Below are 18235 nucleotides of genomic sequence, written 5' to 3' on the forward strand. Positions count from 1 at the left end.
GATTGTACTGATAAGAATATGTAACAAAACTTGTTCGCGAGTAGCGCTTTTTTTTGCAGTTTTTCGCTCTGTGTTGTCAATCACCACATAGTGCCAGACTTTTCTTTCTAAAACGTATCACTGAAGAACATAACAACTTCTTTCTTTACTTGTTTATTTGGCTTCGATCATCAAGTTATTCCGTATGAGTAAAAGTAGACCGTGCATGGCCGAATACACCTGCCTGAGATTTGGAAGTTTACACGGCATACACATTGAATAAATGACCATCGAAATGGTAGGCCTACTTTCAAAAGTGTCTTTTGGTGAATCAAGATGTGTAGTGTTAAGTGTAATTAAGAAACTCCACAATCTTTATCAACGAGCATAATGGCTAAAACTAAAGCGAGTAAGCGGCATGCCCGGATCCACGGGGGTGGAGGGGGGGGGGGCGTAAAAAAAAAAGGAGAGAGACAAAAAGGGAAGGAGGAGACACCAAATGAATTACATACCCGGGTATTTTTTTCAATAAAAAATATTAATAACCCGTCGTAGGCCTACCTTGTACACTTTGTTTCATTGTGGACCACTATTATTTCAATGATAGACATTGTTTCATTAGGAATTTCACGTAAATATGTGTTTGTGGACAGCGTGTTTCCCACACTGAGCATTAGCGCGAAACACCTGGGCCCAATTTGATGGCTCTGTTTAACGTCGTGAATTCGTCGCTTGCGATCACCAATCCACTTCTAGTCATGGGCCCAATTTCATAAAACATGTAAGTAACCGTTTTGTACGGAGCGCCTCTAAGCAGAGTTTCTATCTCATAAAGAGTTTCTATTTCATGGAATATAACGTTGCACGACACTGCAAAAGCCGGTCCAAAAAAAAAATAAGTTTGACAGCACCAAATTGCGCAAGGCTTGAAATGTGCGTGGAGTATCCGGTGCGCAGGCTTAAACCTGGATGATCCAATTTAATCGGGCCATGTTTTCGCGCTAATTGGGCATTATTTTGATATGAGTGTCCCCCACCCTTTAAAAAGTTGTGTCATCCTTTGCCGTCAGGATAAATGCCAATGGTGGGACACAGGGTTTGGTCTTACACAGTGCAAAACGTGGGCTTCATGATGAAGGTAGTCAAAAAGATGGGGGGACATTTGATATTGTGTGTGTCCCCCCCCCCCCGATTGACGCCCATGTTCGTGGGTAAGGCACCCTTTGGTCTATGGTCATGGTCTGTTGGTGACGACGCCACGTTGAAAACCCATGTGAGCGTAAGTTTCGATCACATGGCGTTCCTTTTCGTCTTTCCAAAAAAGAATACCAGGGAAAGACGTGTTTCCAAGATTAGATATCAGGGAAAGACGTCTTCCGAGCAAATATTTCAGGGAAAGTCGTCTCATTATTCCGTCTTTCTATAATAACTCTATAATAAGTTATCTCGGAAGCTCGGAAACGCGGATTGTCACTTTTAAGGTAGTGGACACTATTGGTAATTACTCAAAATAATTATCAGCATAAAACCTCACTTGGTAACAAGTAATGGGGAGAGGTTGATAGTATAAAACATTGTGAGAAACGCCTCCCTCTGAAGTGATGTAGTTTTCGAGAAAGAAGTAGTTTTTCACGAATTTGATTTCGAGACCTCCCTGAAGGGGAGATCTATACATCAAAATGTAGGGAATGGTGCCCTCTCCATGAAAAAAACAATGTTCTCATAAAAATATTGGTTCGCAAGCGAAAAATCCAAGATGGCGGCTAAAATTCAAGATGGCGGCTATTTATTTGTAGAAATTTTTAAGAAACACCCTAAAATGAACAGCTATTATACAAAAATGTTGTCCTGTTGCATACAAATTATGATTTGGAAGGATTTCACAAAACATGGAAAGTGCCCGTTTACAAAATGGCTGCCATTTTTTAGTTAAATAGCACATTTTTAGCAAAAAGTCAACAATGTACTATAAATACATGCACAACTTTTGCATGCAGTAATGAAATTTTGTTGAGCCGAGTATAAAGTTGTTAGTTTTCCCCAACTGGCATACATGAACTAGTTTTATATGCTTTGAAAAACCAGAAAACCAGAAACTGGGGGGGGGGGGATAATGTGCCCCCATTTAGCCCTGGTTAGCCACGCCCACAAAAAATCTCCAGAATTTCAAACATCACAATTACAAATGTACAAGTTTCCTGAAATATTATGAGGGGGGTAAATATTTTTTGAATTGCATAATTTTTACAGTATGTACAGGTAAATGTAGATCAAGGAATTGGCTCCAGTGTCTGTGTCCCCCCCCCCTCCCTGACAGAGACTTTTTAGAAGGAACCGCTGGCATCAATATGGAATATTGGATTAAAGTGACGTTTCTCACTTTGATGATTTAGCTATTAAAGGTAAGGTCACATAGAAGTCATGGCTGACAAGAAAGCAAACCTGAACTAGCGCCCTGACTAGCCCAGCACAATTTTAAAGGGCAAGTTTATTCTCTAAGCCACCTACTGTGTTTGGAAAAGAAGAGTGAAATCATACTGTGAATTATAGGGAACACAGTGAAGCCACATAGACAGTTCTATTTGTAATTTTCACAAGACACAGGTGCGTCAACAACTTTGTTAGTGTATGTAAAGGCCTTAAGACAAACATAAAAAGTAAAACCGGTACATACTCACAGTGTTTCAGATATCTGTAATAGTTAAAGCGCAATCATTGTAAAATGAAGAGCACTTTTATGGGACAGGCTGTTCTGAAACCACTGGAGGCTTGTTTTTGTTCTAAACGAACATTTGGACTGGAGAGAGGGAAGGGCGTTGGATAAGTGGTGGGGTTGGCGGGGGAGAGAAAGGTGTGGTTAGGAACAGCATACATCTTCCATGAAGTTTCCCATAGAAACATTCCAAGTAAGATGTTGTAGTTTCTCATAACTTGTGAAATGTCATATCTGTATTTAATAATAATTATTATTACGTAAAATTTAATGCCGGCATGTTATATATGTTTGATGAGTGCAAGGCATCAGTTCTTACTGCAGTTCTTACACAACGCTTCATTTATATGACTTGGGAGGTCAGATGGTTGAGTTTAATGGAGGGGGTGGGGGTTGAGGGGGGGGCAAGCCACAGGTTTGCTCAAACAGTCTCCAATCAATTAACGTTTTGTAGACTTGTGTGCAGGAAATTTGAAGGTTTTCCATTCTTCCTTATGTGTTGGACTCTAAGTGAAAGGTGATGAACATTCGTGTTTATATGTTGGGTTAATGTCTTAACCCTTTCACTTGAGTCTTGTTTCTCTTTGTGTTTATTCAGCCAAGTATTGCTAACTTCTTGGGCCAGTCTTTTTCTGTAGGGTCTGGCAATCTAGATCGTGTTATTTGTTTTATGTCAATTGTAGGCCAGCAGCGGTGGGGCTGGGAAGAGTTTTTTTGAGATTTATAAGCATTCCCTTCAGTCCACGGACGACGTGAATACAGATTACAAAAACTTTTACTGTTCTGCATGTAGTGTCGTGCAATCCGAAATGATTACAGACTATTAATTTTTTCATCCTCGTACACTCAACGGACGTCATGGTACTGCACGCCACGTGATAGTCTTCGGACTAGCGCACGGCAAACCGATGCACTATCACACGGCCGTCGTCTAGCAAAACTAAGACATGTCATGTGACGCGCTCTAAGCCAATGAGCTGGCAGAATATTTGTAAGGGGTGTTATAAAATCTGTTATTAAACTCAAAGATGTTTGCGCCATTGACTAATTCCAAAAGACAACGTGCGTGTTGTTATTGTGTTTTGTTTTTTGTTTTTTGTTTTTTTGCATAGCGTATAGCCCTGGGTTTCCTCGTCTAAAGCATCACAAACTGAGTAGCCTCTTTTTGTGGGCAGTTTGTGTACATTGAAATAATATCCAAGTTGATTAGGAGATAGTCTTTGTCCAATGTCAAAATGTCAAGTTTTTGGAGAACCTGTAAAGAGTCTCGTGTGTATGTGCTTTGTTGCTTGACTATTGGAAGCAAGGAAAAATCCATGTATTTTGAAATTTGTTGAGTTGGGGCCCGCAACCACTGATGGATCTTCAGCAGTAGGATAGGCTGGGTGTTTTAATCATCTGGTGGTTGTGGGGCCGGGGTCAAGAAACTTGAATATTTCCTTGGATATTATCCATTTTTTGAACAGATTAGTTACGGCCTGGTACGTGGTAGACCGCAGCTGTGATTTCACTTGTTAAAAACCTCGTCAACCAACTCATATAGTGCGGCCCGGATAGTTGCCTAGTCCCCTCGTGTATATAGTCTTTGTCAAATGATTTTATGACAATTTTTGTTTTATTTGACTTTGACGTCTGCTTTAGTCAATTTGTCGCACATTTTTAATTTTTGTTTTGGACAACTCCTCCAGTGTACCTTCAATGTACGATTCTAGGTATGTGTTAAAGGTGACTTGAAGATTCCGTATTGATGGCATTCGGAAGGGGTGTATTAGGCTCTGCCTTAGTCTTGGTTCCAAGACCATTGGTGTTGCGCGGTCACACACAACCAACGTTCCGATTATGCACGGCAAAAACTATACACGCTTGTAATGAACGAACGCTAGCGGGCGCTCTGTTTCTCTGATTTAGATCTCACCATAGACCTTATCGCAAATACCAATGCGCAAGCGCAGACTGTTGAATGAGGTGCATTGTGGGATATATATGGATCAAATTTGGATACCAGCTAGACCACAATGCACCTAATTCCAAGCTTTACGCGCGCGCCCCGGTATTTGCGAAAAGGTCTATGTCTTGCACATTTGCAACGACGGGTCTTAACTTTTTTATTGTTTTTCGGCAAATCTCTCCCGACTTTCCGGTGGAGCCAATCAGAGGCTGCGTTGCGGTTGGCTCATGAATAATTCATCAGTGTTGTGCATGCAGTGTACAATGCATGCAGTAATTGCGTTGCATGACTTTTGCTATACTCTAACTCTGCATGTGTGTGTGGGTATATGTTTTTATCGGAGTATAATAATGTCCAGATCAGTAGGATTTGAAACTTTGCCACATGGTGGAAATACGATAAAGAAAGGTTTGCGGTACCACCACAAACCTTTCTATGTATAATATCCAGATCCAGACTACTGCATTGCCAGGATGCAGCTTGAAATGCGATCGTGGCGTTATGCTCCCGACGTGCCAGGGCCCACACTGATGAAGCCTGTATTGGCTAAACAATTTGCTTATAGTTAGCACAAAATAGTATTGCTTAGCAGAAACTGGTTACCAGCCAAGTTTTAATTAAATTTGAAATGTTGTAGACTTATGCCTAGTGCCCACCTAAATTTTTGGACAGTAAAGAAATTTGGTATAGTATTTTCTGCCAAACAGATATTAACTGGTGGGCCCTGTAGTGTTATTCACAGTGAAAGTTTTTTAATCTTGGGGGAAGGAAATCTTGAGGGATTCAAAAGCGTCTTTGTGAGAACGTATTTTGAAACGTAACCGTAGCTGCAGATCTTGGAACGTAAGCGTAGCTTGACTCGGGATTGAAAGCGTACTTTTTGATATTGTAGCGTAACCTAAACGTATCTTGGAGTGTATAAGCGTAGCTGAGTAGCTGCGTAGCTTGGAACGTAACAGTATCTTTTGGAGCGTAAGCATACCTTGGAACGTAATTCGTAGCTGCGTATCTTGGAACGTAAGCGTAACTTGACATGGAATTGAAAGCGTACCTTTTGATATTATAGCGTAACTTGAAGGAACATAAGCAGATCTGTAAGCGCAGCTGAGTAGCTGTGTAGCTTGGAACGTTGACATCTTTTGGAACGTAAGCATATCTTGGACTGAAGCGTAGCATCTTGGAACATAAACGTAGCTGCGTATCTTTGAACGTAAGCATAGCTTGACTCGGGCTTGAAAGCGTACCTTTTGATATTATAGTGTAACTTGAAGGAACGTAGACCTAAGCGTATCTTGGAACGTAAACGTAGCTGCGTATCTTGGAATGTAAGCGTAGCTTGACTCGGGCTTGAAAACATACCTTTTGATATTATAGTGTAACTTGAAGGAACGTAGACCTAAGCGTATCTTTGAACGTAAACGTAGCCGAGTAGCTGCGCAGCTTGGAACGTAACCATATAATATTTTTTGGAATGTAGTCGTAACAATATCTTTTGGAACAACTCATTAGAAATTGCGAATTTTGATTGCTTGTCGGGTGGCGACTACTGCTATTCAACTCCCAGTTATTTGAGGCGAATAGTCATGTCATAAATTCCACTAGTTGCCCAGTTTAATCATTACCTCAAAAATAACTCTTCATTCACAGAATTAAAAAATAATACTTTGTTTGGCAAAATTATGCTTTGAGGGAATTTTGTTTTAGCATTATTTTTATTTCAACCTTTTATAAAAAATTCTCATAATATTTTTAAGCTACTCACACAATAACACTGTCAATATAACCATGGAGGTAGATGCGATATTCCTACGTTTTAACATCATCAAAATTACCTGAAAACTCATAACAAAAAGAAATAAGGGGGCCATGAATCAAAATGGAGCATATTGGAACGTTGCGATCATAAGAAACAACGGAGTCGACACCCGCAAGCTGGGAGTTCATAGCGCCCGGGATTTAACACCTCCAACCCCCCACGAGACACGGCATGGGCGGTACGTGATATTCCACAAGGCTTATTTCACGTTCCGATTGCTCCACGCCGTGGGACAAGCGTCCGTTACACGGACTCTCTGAATGCTAATTTTACGTTCGATTTTTGACCATTATTTACGGTTTCAAATCGTCACGTATCCATAATCTGAATAGGTAGTCTATACTTAAAATTTCACTGTTTTCCTTTTAATAGGCCTATAATGACCACGGAATTACTCTTTGAGCAAAGATTATTAAAAATAGAGCGCCGATCATATTGACCTTTGACTCGGTCTAGTTTGAATAGTCATCTTCAATTCGTCACGTGATATGAATATTGCATACATTAAAAGTAATTTACATAGTCTGGCCACGCCTTCAATTTGCAAATGTCCTAGACCTTGGTGAGCACAGGACATGGTGAGATCCGGAAATCAGAGAAACAGAGCGCCCGCTAGCGTTCGTTCATTACAAGCGTGTACAGTTTTTGCCGTGCATAATCGGAACGTTGGTTGTGTGTGACCACGCAACACCAATGGTCTTGGAACCTAGACTAGCTCTGCCTTTGTTTCCCGGCCATTAAAACGCGTAGTCTCATTTTTCTGAAAAGCAGTTTCGGATGGCGTAGGATGGTAGACCGTTTGGGAATGAAGTTCAAACCACGCAACCAGCTCAATATCTGTAAAATGTGTGTCTGACAGATTTTTTACAAATTGCTGACTTATTTTTGCTTTTTGCTTTTTAAAGAATATCGAACCTCTCCATTCTCTTATTGGTTTTGGATATAAATGTTTCTGGAGAGGATAGATATAACATCTTCCTTCAACTGAAACCCATCATATCCAATACGCCTCCAGTAAAACGTTGGTTTGGTAAGACTAGTAGGCTACTCCGACTATGTAATTGTAATACATACATGATGTTTGTATGTCATACCCGTACAAATGTTTCTTTTCTAGGTCAAATTCCATGGCAGCTTTCTTCTCTACACCATCTAACTCTTTCCATGTACTTACACATTCAATAACTGTATCCCAAGAAGACTCTTTAAATGCAATAACAGGTTCAAATTCTTCTTTTGTTACACGACAAACACCCACTGCAACCCCTCCATTGCATGCACTGTCTGACATCTGTGTTGTTGCACAAACAAACAAACAATCTCACACTCGTTCCCATGGGTAGTGAGTTTATGTGTACTAAAGTCCCATAGCAACATTTTCGTGATATTTGGGAACAAGGTTGTAACTCCAATAATTTGCCTAAAAAAGGGGCTTAGAAAATCGTTTTTTTTTAAAGAACCAAACCAAACTTTGAACTTGAAAATTGTAAATTATTCATTATGAATACCTTCATTATGATATTATGACCTCAAACCTTCTTCACCCCTGACCCTGCAGCATTTTGACAGAATAAATGGCTTGGGCCCATGGCCTAGCAGCAATATTTACGAACGGTGTCCTTCAAAACATACCTCATCAAAACTTACCCTTTTTTTATACTCTGGCTGTAATAATTTCCCTCTCTGAAGTTTAATGCAATATGCAGTTTATTTAATTAGATACCAGCGCTTTACAATGTTGGCGCCCGAATCAGTTTATTTGCGACCATTTAGAATTTTTTATGAAGGATTTGAGGTCGAGACGTCCGGAACAATTTGCAACTAAAACGCCTACTCATCAGGTTTTAATCAACATAAAGTGCACTCTAAAGTGCGATGTTCCTTCATTAATGCAGGGCCCAATTTCATGGCTCTGCTTGCCGCCCAATTCTGCGCTTACGATCACGATTTCCCGCTTGACATGCTAGCGCCGAATTTCTGCGCTAGCCTTGTAAGCGTAGAATAATTTAACGTGGAGTATATACGCACGAGCACAAGCCAAAATTCGCCGCTAACCCGTGAAATACGTTTGCCGTATACACAGAATTCCCTGCTTCCGTAAGCGCCGATTCTGTGCTTATGAAATTGGGCCCTGGTCTTTGTGCACCGCTTAGAATGAACTCATTTTGGGGGTATTTTGGGTTTGATCCAAAGTCGTGTGGAGATGATCCTAAACGGTCTTTACATGTGGGTGCCTGATGGGAGTGCCAGGCCTAGAAGGAAGGGGTCATAGTGGTCATAGTCACTTCAGTTATTTTAATATCGTTCAAAGATTCTACGAAAAAAATAACTTATTTGTTATCAAACTAGATCAGCTACGAACTTCTGGAGGAAGTTAAACAATTGTCAATTGCCACAATTATGAACAAACTGCCGTTCGTATAAAGATTAAACAAATTCCATTCTAGATTTATTGTAGAAATGTTCGGTGGGAATGCCGCCATGAACTTTATGTTTGTGTTTAGTCTATGCCCTACCCCACTCTCCCGCTCGCAAATCACCATACCTCTTTAATTTCTTAAAAAGGTTCTTAATTTCGTGTTTGTCAAATAGTTACCTAACTTAGTAGACATAAAACAAATACAACTGTTCCAACTGGTCACTGACGTGTAGTTTGCTCTTTTCATACAAAAGAAAGCAAGAAAGATATAAGATTTATCTATACACATCGAACGAATGGAAACTTATTGCTTTTGTAAAATATTGTTCTCTTTTCTGAAGAATTCCCTTGTGGGATCCACAATGTGAAAAAGACCCCACAGTGGCCCCTTCGTGAGCACACGCACACACAAGCTGCCATTTCCCTGTCCATGGAAACCTGGAAAAAGAAAGTTTAAGTTGCACTAATTTAAATAATACAACATTCGTCATAAAACGAGTCGTATCTATTAAACTGAAACACACAAACATTTTTTGGAGAAGTCAGGAGAGAATGGCTGCACTAATTTTCAGCCCCTTTCCAAGATGCTGGAAAGGAATTGGCACCAAGTAAGATGACTCAAGCTTAGCTTTAAAGGCACTGGACACTATTGGTAATTACTCAAAATAATTGTTGGCATAAAACTTTCTTGGTTACGAGCGGAGGAGAGCTGTTGATAGTATACAAATATTGAGAGGCATGCATTAACGCTTCTCATATTATTGTGTACTCCTATCAGGGATTATTTTTTCCTGCATGGTCATAACTCCGCTCTGAATTTAGGGCGATATCTAAATCACGCGCCCGCCTTTTGAAATTCAAATTTTAAATGTTAGTTTGATTCTAAACATGTATGTTAATAAAGGTATGAAGGGGGTAGCGACGAGTTCTTAAACGGCCGTTTGAAGTAAACCGGCAGGGTCTTGGCCGTGCGATAAAGGCCCATTCATAAATGCTTGGTTAAAAAGCGTAATCAAGTAGGAAACCATGTAAAAATATTTTCGACGTTCTTGAACTCTGTATTACGTCTGAAATTTTATGGGATGGTTTTCGGATATGCATTTTGTGCACGTAGTAAAGCATCCTCGCAACCATGGGCTAACCCGCACAAATGATATCCGAAAACCGGTTATAAACAGTTCCAACTGGTCATTATCAACAGTTTAAACAGCCCCCGGTGCCGCGCTCTCCACCAATATATTGCAAACACAGCGAAACTGTCTGGGGTATTATGTATATAGAGTTAAAGCAATCGAATGTTTGAACAACCAAAGTTATACTTTGCCGTTTAAGGACAGTCTGAAGACCACCTTGATGAGCTTCTAAATACCCGTGGGGAACCTGAAGAAATTTGCATTATAAAATATCGTCTGACATAGCGCACGTTTCTGCCAACAAGGCACTCAATGCGCTTTTCAGAAAGATGGGTTATTGAAGTTAAAGTTGTGAGATCCCATAGACCGATTGCGCTTCCAATGTTTACATGTGACCACGTGACCTGAGATGGGTATAGAAAAACACAGCTAGACAGTAAAGACATGGGAAGACTTGTACCGATGGACCATAATCGGCAGTATTTTCAACAAAATAACACTTTAAACTACAAACGAAGCCCTTTAATAACAAGTTTCTGAACTCGTATGAAATTAGCTTTCATTTACTAAATTATTACATTTTAGGGGTTGTTCAATTTTATTGCTGCCGTTATCACTAATGAGAAATATAACCTTAACACTTGAGTGCTTTATGCAACGTGCTTTTAATGAGTTGTTTTGGAATGACTCATAGTCATAAAAATGTTATAGTTAACAGTTGAATTATTTGCAACACTTATTATTAACTGTTGCAAAAGTACACCTGACACAGCACTGGCATGCGCAAACTTACTGGTCCGGTTTGTGGGGTCCAGCTGTTATTCTATAATTCCCTTTCCTATAACAGCTCTCTTGTGGGGTCCACAGGTTGGCCAAACAATTCTCTTTTGGGGTATATTGTTCAATTTTATTAAAGACCCCCACAAGGGTGCTCCCGAAAACCCGCTCCAGAGCATCCATCCATCAGTCGACTCCCTTGCTCCACCGCTGAAGAGAATCTTGATTATAATGAATATGAGGCCCAATCGTTCATCCCTCTGGGTCTACTAAAAAAGCCTCTAAAACACTAGTCTTGGTTCAAGACTCTCCGGGATTTGCCACAAGAGGGCGCGCTGTCATCACTCCTGTGATAGCGGTTCCCGGGGTGGTAATAGCGGTTCGTGGTTGATAGTGCGTTGGGATGATAGCGTGCCCTCTTGTGACAAATCCAGGAGAGTCTTGAACCAAGACTACTTCAACACCAGCAGTCCAGCATTTTCCTCAAGATGAGCAGAGCGTACTGCTCGAAACATCTAGACAAAACCAGCTCTTCTCGAAGCCAACACTCCTCCAATTAGAGACTTGCACGTGGCTAAAAAAATATCACAGGCATATTACTCGGGTGGGATGCGAACCCATGACTCTTGCAACTCTGGAGCAGTGTCTTACCAATTAGACTACATAGATTGCCCGGTAGAGGCAGTTCGAATCCTCTGTTTTGGCATCTATTATATCGTTGCGGTATACCCGCTGCCAAACTATATAGGATTTGAACTGCCGCTATAGCTACCGGGCAATCTATATTATAGGATTTGAACTGCCGCTATAGCTACCGGGCAATCTGTATAGGATTTGAACTGCCGCTATAGCTACCGGGCAATCTGTATAGGATTTGAACTGCCGCTATAGCTACCGGGCAATCTATATAGGATTTGAACTGCCGCTATAGCTACCGGGCAATCTATATAGTATAAGTAAGACACTGATCTGGAATTGCAAGGGTCTTCATTTCAAATCCCACCACCCGAGTAATGTGCCTGTGATATTTTGTTCACAGGACTCGGGAAAGTACTGAGTACAGTGCTACAACACATCAGGGCCCAATTTCATGGCTCTGCTTACCGCCGAAATCTGCGCCTACGTTCACGATTCCCCGCTTACGTGCAAGCGCCGAATTTCTGCGCTAGCCTTGTGTAAGCGTAGAATGCCTAGTAACGTGGAGTACGCACGCGCAGAAGCCAAACCTCGCCGCTAACCCGTGAATTAATACGCTTGCCGTAGACACAGAATTTCCTGCTTCCGTAACTGCCGATTCTGTGCTTACGGTAAGCAGAGCCATGAAATTGGGCCATGTGTATGGGTAAAAACTGAAATGAATATGCTTGAAACTTTGTTAACTTCATTACTTAAATAGGACGATGAAAAACACCGCACAAAAAAATGTGAAGTTCAAAGCATCAAGTCTCTACTGCAAGAAAACAAGTTGAAATAGCCTGACGTTTTACAGAACAACATTTCTCGTTTTCTCCTATTACCTCTATAATGTACTGGTATCTACGGGTTTTTATAGGTTCGTGGCGTCGGAGACGATGTGTTTGTTTGCTCAATAAAAAAGTCTTGTATAATACTTGAACAATCGTTAACTTGAGAACTTGTGTTTGTTTGAAGCCGTAAACAAACAAGTGTTTCAATATTTCCGAAGTGAATTTTTAGACAAAAAAATAAGTGGTTATAGTTCAAAGTTTTGTTTTTTAAACAAACAATAAAATTAATTTATTGATAACAAACATATATATGAACATTTATGACTGTTTCCAGAGTTTAGTATACTCCTCGACCATGGAGAATCACTATTACTCACGATTTAAGTCTCTTGAGATTCATGGACTTTAGTACGTGATGAGAAGTGGTTTTCAGCATGCAGGTTGGGGGCTATATAAAGTGGCTGCTCGACACCCAGCGAGTAAGAACAGCTACCGTCGTCTCATTATCCATCCTGCTTCGAGTTTGTTTCCACGATGTCTGGGTCCACATGGTTTGCAGTTTGGGTTGTTTGTTGTGCAACACTCATCACGGGTCTTCCTACCGTCACTGATGATACCAACGAATTCGCATTGGTAAAGAACCAATCATTCGCACTTATCTTCAACTTATTGTTGTTTTATTCTGTGTCGCACTGTTTTGCTTGTTTGTTTGTTTGTTTGTTTGTTTGTTTGTTCGTTTGTTTGTTTGTTTGTTTGTTTTACTGTTTGTTTGTTTTACTGTGTGTTTGTTTGTTTGTTTGTTTGCTTTACCAAAAAATGTTTTTTTTTTTAATGGGTATAGGGTTTATTCTGTGTCTGTTGGGGGGGGGGTTATTTTGCATTTTCATTCGTTCAGTATTTTTTAGCGTATTTCTTTATTATTGTCTAGACTTAATAAAAAAAGATGTTTAATATTTTGGTAAGAAATATTGGAATTGAAGGCATTCGGGCTACAGTTTTTCGGTATGCCGGGTACAATTTATGTCACTGGCTTTTATTTTGTAATGTTCTGTTTTGAATGCGTTTTATAATGCCGAATAAATAATAATGTTAATAATCATAATTTGCATCGGAAAAAAAAATTTACATTTTGGTTTTACCCATATACACCAATGCGTGTTAGCACTGTATACTCAGTACTTACCCGAGCTTCGTGAAAAAAAAAGAGTTAAGGGCATATACTTCGGGAGATATTCGACCCACCGACTTTTGCAATTCTAGAGCAGTGTCATACCAACTAGACCACAGAGAATATTCTTTATCCCCGATGCAAATTTTACATCTCTTAAACAGTTTGTAGTACCCGTGCTAAAACATAGGATTCGAACTGACTATTTAAGCTACCGTGCAATCTCGGTGGTCTATATAGTTGGTAAGACACTGCCCTAGAATGCAAAGGTCGTGGGTTCGAATCCCACCCGAGCAATATTCTTGTGATTTTTCACAGAATTCGGGTAAGTACTGAGTTTACAGTGCTAACCTACATCGGTGTGAATGGATAAAACCCAAAATGAAAACCCTTAAATTATTCATTATTATCTTTGTTCATAAAGAATTGGTTGCGATTCTATGGCTACCTGTACTCATCCGAAGCAGATGATGAGTTGAGCATTGCTGATGTTAGTGCTGCTATACGACGCATGCAGGCGTTTGCCAGCCTACCCGAGACCGGTGTAGTAGATTCTGCTACCCTCGAGGTCATGAACATGCCAAGATGCGGCGTACCTGATTTTGAGCCAGATGAAGACGGTCAATTCAAGCGGTATACGACTGGATCAAAGTGGCCTAGAACGGCACTCACATACAAGTACGTAAATTTAAGTTGAACCCATTTCCTTTCAGCTACTGACCTTTTAATGTCAATTGGCAGGCATATGCATTTTTTAAATATAAAACCTGTGGTATAGTTTTCCCCAACAAGGTCGGAGCACCTAAGGACGGGTAAAACAAAGTAAGAAAGGTAACAGAACATTCAAAATTAATTTGTTTCCTCGAAGTATTATTTATATTTGAAATAATTTCGTAACCCTTAAAAATATTTCGTGAGGCGAAAGAAGTCAACTCTGGGGAATGAAGTACATTTAAGAAACAATATAATATCAGTTTTAACAATGTTTGGACCTGTCCCTTCAGGGCTCTTGCATGCTGCCCGACATGCTGCCCGACATGCATTTGAAACCGTTTCTTATGAAATCGACATGGTTAGAAATAAGGGAATAAAAGGGTATCGACGAGTTCTTTAATGGCCGTTTAAATCCGGCAGGGTCGTTGCCGTGTGATAAAGGCCCGAGCCGAAGGCAACGACCCTGCAATAAATGACTTTTGGTTAAAAGGCGTATAAAGTAATCAACTCTGTAAAACTTATCCGTTTCCGACGTGCTTGAGCTCTGTATGTACTATGTCCTGTGTTGCATTGTTATGACTGAGACGCCTAGTATCCGTTCGTGCGCGTTGTAGTCTTGGTGCAAGACGTTCTCGTTTTCCTTTCAAACACAGCGCGACCAACTCACCGACAGCGCCCGCATCGCCCGTAACAAGAGACGTCTTGCACCAAGACTAACCGGTTATGAACAGAGTCCATCATTGTGAGATACGGCTCCTTCTGCAGTAACGTGGTTCTCGAGAAAGAATTAACCTCTCACTGAAATGTTTGAGAATTGATTCAAGGCATCTGAAAGCACACAACATGTGTGTTTTTTCTCTTATTGTTCTCTCGCAACTTCGACGACCAATTGAGTCTGAATTTGTACAGGTTTGTGAATGCACATGTTGAGATACACCAAGTGAGAAGACTTGTCTTTGACGACTACAAATAGTGCCCAGTGTCTTTAATCAAATCGTCACTGACGGCATGATTTAACATACTACACATATCCTAACAAACTATGTAAAAACTTGCAATCAAAGAAAACAGTAAAGAAATCGCTTGCCATACTTCAACATTTCAGGTCTAGGTAAACAAAGTTTGTGTCATTCGTGAAAACGATATTTTTGTTTTTAAATAGAGTTCTGTACGCTGTACCGATAAGTGCAACTTTGGTGTCATGAAACTGTTCACTATCATTTAGATGTTGCATGATATTAATGTAATGAAAGTGCATGCATTGACAAACTGTAGGTCTGTATTTGTACATGTCAACAACATTTCTAAATATAGTCAAACTTATTAATAATGAGGTTGTATAACATTAAGTATCAGCTAATGTCGTCGTGGCGATGTGTTGGGTGCCAACGAATGTACTGGTTGACTCGCGGAAACGACGCGGTCCGAATTTGTTCCGTAGTGTTGTAGCATAGTCCGCAATCTCTGTCTTGGACTAAAAAGTCTAATTCAACGCAAGCCCGTAAAGAAACATTACCTAACTTATATACGAGTGTTAAATTTGCATCGGGGATAAAGAATAATACTTTGGATTGTATCCATACACCGATGTGTAGGTACTGTATACTATAGTAGTTTCCCAAGTGCTAAGAAAACATATCACAGGCATATTACTCGGAGTGGAACCACGACCCTTGCAATTCTAGAGCAGTGTCTTACCAACTAACTACCGAGGTTGACTGGTAGCTAGAGGCAATTCGATAAACGCTGCCAAAACCTAGTATTCGAACTGCTATACCGGGCATGCCGGCAATTGCAAGGGTCGTGGGTTCGAATCCCACCCGAGTAATATGCCTGTAATATTTTTTTTTCAGGACTCGGGAAAGTACTGAGTATACAGTGCATACAGCATACACATCGGTGTAAGGGTAAAAACCAAAATTAATATTACTTATCTTGTTTACAGATTATAATTGATTGTGATTTTATTTCAGATTTGAGAGTTACACCAGGGATTTGTCAGTAGGCAACATCAAGTCAACTGTAGCCGCTTCGTTCAAACAATGGAGTGATGTCTGCCCCCTTACCTTCACATTGGTAACTGGAACCGCAGACATTATCATCAAATTTGTAGAGGGTTGGCATGGTGATGGCAACGCGTTTGATGGAATGAGCGGCATCCTAGCTCATGCATTCTACCCTGCTAGCGGCTTTGGTGGTGATTTGCATTACGATGACGCAGAGACATTCAGAATGCACAGCACCAATTCAAGTAATATTATTTCTAGATTGTTCTCTTGACAATCATTTTTAATTAGCAAACATGGTACTATTTTCAAATACATCTAATGTTTCCATCGTGTTATTTGTTTTAAAGGCAGTGGACACTATTGGTAATTACTCAAAATAATTATTAGCATGAAACCTTGGGTCGATTTCACAAAGAGTTAGGACTCGTCTTATCTCAAGTTAGGACGAGTAACTCGTCCTAACTTAGGATTAATCTTAAGGTCTGCACTGCTACAGTGCAGGGTTGGGACTCGTCCTAAGTCCTAAGGTTAGTCTTAAGTTAGGAAGAGTTTTGTGGTAACGAGTAATGGGGAATAGTATAAAACATTGTGAGAAACGGCTCCTTCTGAAGTGACGTAAGAAGTAATTTTCCACGAATTTGATTTCGAGACCTCAGATTTAGATGTTGAGGTCTCGAAATCAAGCATCTGAAAGCACACAGCTTCATGTGACAAGAGTGTTTTTTTCTTTCATAGTCATCTCGCAACTTCGCCAACTAATTGAGCTCCAATTTTCACAGGTTTGTTATTTTATGCACGTGTTGAGATACATAAGTGAGAAGACTGGTCCTTGACAACTACCAATAATGTCCAGTGTATTAAGGATAATCTGCAAATGCTTTTAAGTAAATTTGAAATAATCCCTTCATATGCTCATGTGTATATCCATTATTTATTTTCAGATGACATTGATCTCCTGTATGTAACTGTGCATGAGATTGGTCACAGCATTGGCATAGGCCACAGTAGCGTGTCTGGAGCCATAATGTACCCAACCTACGCCAAGGTGGCAACAGTCAAACTCCATAGTGATGACATTAACGCAGCCCGAGCTCAGTATGGCAAGTAAATGCTACCCATCGATCCAGAATCACTTCTTAAGCCATACGTTGTTGAATACTTTAATTGTCAGTGATAAACTTAAATGACTTTTCATCTTTTAAATCAGCTTTGTATTTTCTTGAACAATCATATCAACACGCTGGGGTAATGATCGCTGCTAGTTACGCAATCTTACAGAATCATGGCGTCTGTAAAGAGACAATACAAATCCACTCAATTAGAAAATGTGTAAGATACCACTCAGTAAAACTATATTTCCATTGATATGAGTCGATTGATTAGGCTTTGGTTTAACAGCAATGCACTAGACGCTATATTATTAATTTATTATTTTCCCCGCTGATATACTGGGCTAATTTGATATAATAATGGTAAGAACGCTGAGCTCAGTATTTAAGTATAGATTTTTGGACACTCCTGTTTTCTACAGAACAAGCTATTTTGTTTCAATCATACCTTTACGTCCTTGTGAGAACCATTGGTGGGAACACACGTTTTCACAACGTACTAATATGCGAGCAACTCTTGTACGGACGGTCACTTTGTTTGCCTTCATGCTACTCTCACACTGAGGCGAATATTCTTGCGAAAATGTATATTTGAAATTCGCGATGAATTCGCCCAAAATTTGCGATTGGACAGTGAATAAAAATATGTTTTTGGTCGTCCCTCAACCTCTCCTTACCAATATCTTACACATAATACACACGCTTTACCGACAGTACCAATGGCTTAATACCAATTATTACAAACATCGATGGCGAAATACCGTCTTCACAACATTCGCTGAAATTTGGGAAGCGCTTCTCACAGAGTGGCGAATGTTCTTGCGAAGATGAATATTTGAACTGCGCGTTGAATTCATCCAAAATGGCGGTTGGATAGTGAATATTTTCATGTCGGTCTCACCCCTCGATCGTCCTCGGTCGGCCCTCTCCTTACCAATATCTAACGAATATATTACGAATGCTTACCAACGCTTGCTAATGCCT

General features: G+C 40.1%; 1 protein-coding gene across 1 annotated transcript; it reads left to right on the top strand.

The window, feature by feature from the left end:
• Positions 1 to 12761: 12761 nt before the first annotated feature.
• On the top strand, positions 12762 to 17870 carry LOC117305226 (matrix metalloproteinase-9-like). The gene is made up of 4 exons (XM_033790046.1): positions 12762 to 12884; positions 13844 to 14097; positions 16107 to 16384; positions 17084 to 17870. Exons 1-4 carry the CDS (start codon positions 12786 to 12788, stop codon positions 17248 to 17250), a joined length of 798 nt encoding a protein of 265 aa, XP_033645937.1. The 5' UTR covers positions 12762 to 12785; the 3' UTR covers positions 17251 to 17870.
• Positions 17871 to 18235: the final 365 nt, after the last annotated feature.

The sequence above is a fragment of the Asterias rubens genome, chromosome 22, assembly GCF_902459465.1.
Source record: "Asterias rubens chromosome 22, eAstRub1.3, whole genome shotgun sequence".
Classification (NCBI taxonomy): Eukaryota; Metazoa; Echinodermata; class Asteroidea; order Forcipulatida; family Asteriidae; genus Asterias; species Asterias rubens.

Bases quoted from the DNA above. Each gene is read 5' to 3' on its own strand.
- LOC117305226 (XM_033790046.1), top strand. From the start codon at position 12,786: ATGTCTGGGTCCACATGGTTTGCAGTTTGGGTTGTTTGTTGTGCAACA. The intron at 14,098-16,106 runs GTACGTAAATTT...ATTTTATTTCAG, and splicing joins AGAACGGCACTCACATACAA to ATTTGAGAGTTACACCAGGG. The intron at 16,385-17,083 runs GTAATATTATTT...ATTTATTTTCAG, and splicing joins AATGCACAGCACCAATTCAA to ATGACATTGATCTCCTGTAT.